This window comes from Hipposideros armiger, unplaced genomic scaffold (genome assembly GCF_001890085.2).
Source record: "Hipposideros armiger isolate ML-2016 unplaced genomic scaffold, ASM189008v1 scaffold_1867, whole genome shotgun sequence".
In the NCBI taxonomy this organism is placed as follows: Eukaryota; Metazoa; Chordata; class Mammalia; order Chiroptera; family Hipposideridae; genus Hipposideros; species Hipposideros armiger.
The window spans coordinates 15,996-19,115 of record NW_017733217.1 but is presented as its reverse complement, the minus strand read 5'-3'; the positions used below and the strand labels follow the sequence as shown (position 1 = coordinate 19,115).

Genomic DNA, 3,120 nt, shown 5'->3' with positions numbered 1-3,120 from the left:
TATTAAATTCTATTCTATTCTGTATAACCCTCTGTGCTTACCAGAGCATTGGCCTCTGAAGGGACATTGGTTCTCAAATAAAGCTGTTACTCTATCTGAACCTGTGTGTCGGGACTTAGTTCCCCACTCGCATCACATGTACCACGCAGGGACATAAGGCTCTGCCGAGGGGTTAATGTCCCCTTGACTCTCAGGAAGGGACCGAAATGTGCCGACTGCCCTTGCAGGCGCTCGCGACAGAAGGTCCAATGCTCTGAACTGCTCATTGTATATCTTACATGTTATGAGACTATTAAGTAAAAAAACAAAAAAACAAAATTTAAGAGGTCAGACCCATATCGTCTTCAGGAATAATGTAAAATAATATGAATATAAATAGATTCATGTAAAAATAGATTTTAGTGCTTTACATAAAACTGGTGAGAAAGGCATCTCATATCTTTTCTTGAATATAGAGAGACTGGTATTTACTAGCATGGATTTAGAAAAGAACACACTTTTATAAACTCTCATGTTTTCCATGAGATATATATAACCTTTTTATATCTACTAAAAATAAGTGTAGTCTCTTGAGGACTAATTCAATTGTTCCTGAACAAGCCAAGATATTCTGCTTTCTGTCTCTACAGATTTTCTCATTCTGGATATTTCATAGAATGGAATTACATAATCTGTGGCCTTTCATACTTCACTTCTTTCACTTAGCATGTTGTAAATTCTTGTCCATGTTGTAGCATTATCGATAATTCTTTCCTTGTATGGTGTACTAATATTCCACTCTATGGATAGACCACATTTGTTATCCATGGATAACATCAAATGGTGATGTTTTGGGTTATTTCTATATCTAACTATTATGAACAGTGCTGCTATGAACATTTACCTACAAGCTTTTTGTGAATATATGTGGTTTTTCCATACTTTGGGGTATACATCCAAGAGTGGAATTGCTAGGTCCTAGTGGTAATTCTGTGGTTAACTTATTGAGTAACCTTCAAACTGTTCTTAGAGTGGTTATATCATTTGACATTCTCAACCACAATGTACAAACTTCTAATCTTTCCTCACCCTTGCCAGCATTTTTTATTTTCCTTTTTTTTAAACTGGCCATCCTACTGGGTGTAATGTGGTAGCTCATTGTGGTTTTAATGTGTATTTCCCTAGTGGCTAATGTTGCTGAACATCTTTTCATGTACTTTGGGCCATTTGTAAATCTTCTGTTCCAAATGTCTGTTCAAGTCTTTTGCTGTTTTAAAAACTTACAGTGTTTGTCTTGTAGAGTTGTAAGAGTCCTTTGTATAGTGTATGTACTAGACCTTTGCCAGATATGTGATTTGCTGTTTTTTACTTTGTGTTGGTTGCCTTTTAATTCTTCGATAATGTCCTTTGGTGCACACAAGTTTGTTTTATAAATTTTTACTTTTGTTGTTTGTGCTTTTGGAGTCAAATCTGAAAACTACGAAGAGAATTGTTGAACTGGGAGACAGAGAATTGAATTGCCAGGCGTCGGAGTGGCCAACTGAAGCAAAAATTCCCAAATGAAAGAATTAAGCATTTAGCCACTGATTACAATGGTGATCTCAGTCATAGCTCATAAAACTGATTGATAATTTTTATACTCATGTCCATTGTAGGTTTCCAGAATGGCCTGGATGGACAGACATAATCTAACAATATTGAATGAATTCATCCTCACGGGGATCACGGCTGTCCCGGAGCTGCAGGCACCCTTATTTGCACTCTTCCTCGTTGTTTACATGGTCTCCGTGGTGGGTAACCTGGGCTTGATCATCCTCACCAAGATGGACTCCAGGCTACAGACACCCATGTACTTTTTACTCAGACACCTGGCTTTCACTGATCTCGGTTACTCAACTGCTGTAGGGCCAAAAATGCTAGTAAATGTTGCCGCAGATCAACATATAATCTCCTATAATGGGTGTGCTACCCAACTCACTTTCTTCAGTATGTTTATCACTAGTGAACTTTTCATTCTATCAGCCATGGCCTACGACCGCTATGTGGCCATCTGTAACCCTCTACTCTACACAGTCTTCATGTCACCAAAGACATGTCGGTTGCTGGTGGCAATCCCCTACGTCTACAGTGTCTTTTTGTCTTTGCTGGTCATCATTAAAATTTTCACTTCAATTTTTTGTGGCTATAATGTCATCAGGCATTTCTACTGTGATTGTCTGCCATTGATATCTTTGCTGTGCTCAGACACACATGACATTAAATTGATAATTCTCATCTTTGCATCTTTTAATTTGGCTTCCTCACTTCCAATTGTCCTTGTGTCCTACCTTCTGATCCTTGGCGCCATCCTCAGGGTGAACTCTGCAGAGGGCAGGCGCAAGGCCTTCTCCACCTGTGGGTCCCACCTGGCAGTCATAGTCATCTTCTATGGAACCTTATTCTTCATGTATGTGCAGCCCAAGTCCAGTCATTCACTTGACACTGATCAAATGGCCTCTGTGTTTTACACGCTGATAATCCCCATGCTGAATCCCATGATCTACAGCTTTGAGGAACAACGAGGTGAAAGGTGCCCTAACTAGAACCTGGAGCAGGTGTGCAAATACTCTGTTTACAATCTGCTGGAAGGTACGCTAGCAGTCGATTATGGACTGTCCAGTGTATGCTGTAACGGGCTTTGCTTTACCTGGTGCTGTTACCTCCATGGGGTGGGCAAGATTCCAAGTGTGATAAGCATAGAAATAAAGAAAACTGTTTACTACTTTCAAACAACATATATCACTAACAGCTGGCTGTTTTGTGCTCATACTTTAGATATTAACCTTTATTTAATTTCAAGTCTGATTGGTGCCATTCCTACAGTCCTGCTTACATTTCTCTGCCATGAAACATTTATTTTTATAAAGCCATTGATTCTGTATATTGCATTCATAATTTTATCCTGTAGTCCCTAACATGGTAAAGGCATAAAAAAGGATCATGATAGATTTTATATAAATGGATGCATTTGAAGAAATAAACATATACTGTTTATAACCAAAATCCGTCTTTTGATGGGGCTTGGAGAAAATACAGAAAATAGGCACAATGAGAAGCTGGCTATATGAAAAGTGGTTGCATTGGAATTATTTAAAGAAAATG

General features: G+C 38.7%; 1 protein-coding gene across 1 annotated transcript; it reads left to right on the top strand.

The window, feature by feature from the left end:
* The first annotated feature begins 1,652 nt into the window (after positions 1 to 1,652).
* LOC109378322 (olfactory receptor 8K3-like) lies at positions 1,653 to 2,561 on the top strand. Its single transcript, XM_019634749.1, has one exon. It carries the CDS (start codon positions 1,653 to 1,655, stop codon positions 2,559 to 2,561), a length of 909 nt encoding a protein of 302 aa, XP_019490294.1.
* Positions 2,562 to 3,120: the final 559 nt, after the last annotated feature.

Bases quoted from the DNA above. Each gene is read 5' to 3' on its own strand.
- LOC109378322 (XM_019634749.1), top strand. From the start codon at position 1,653: ATGGACAGACATAATCTAACAATATTGAATGAATTCATCCTCACGGGG.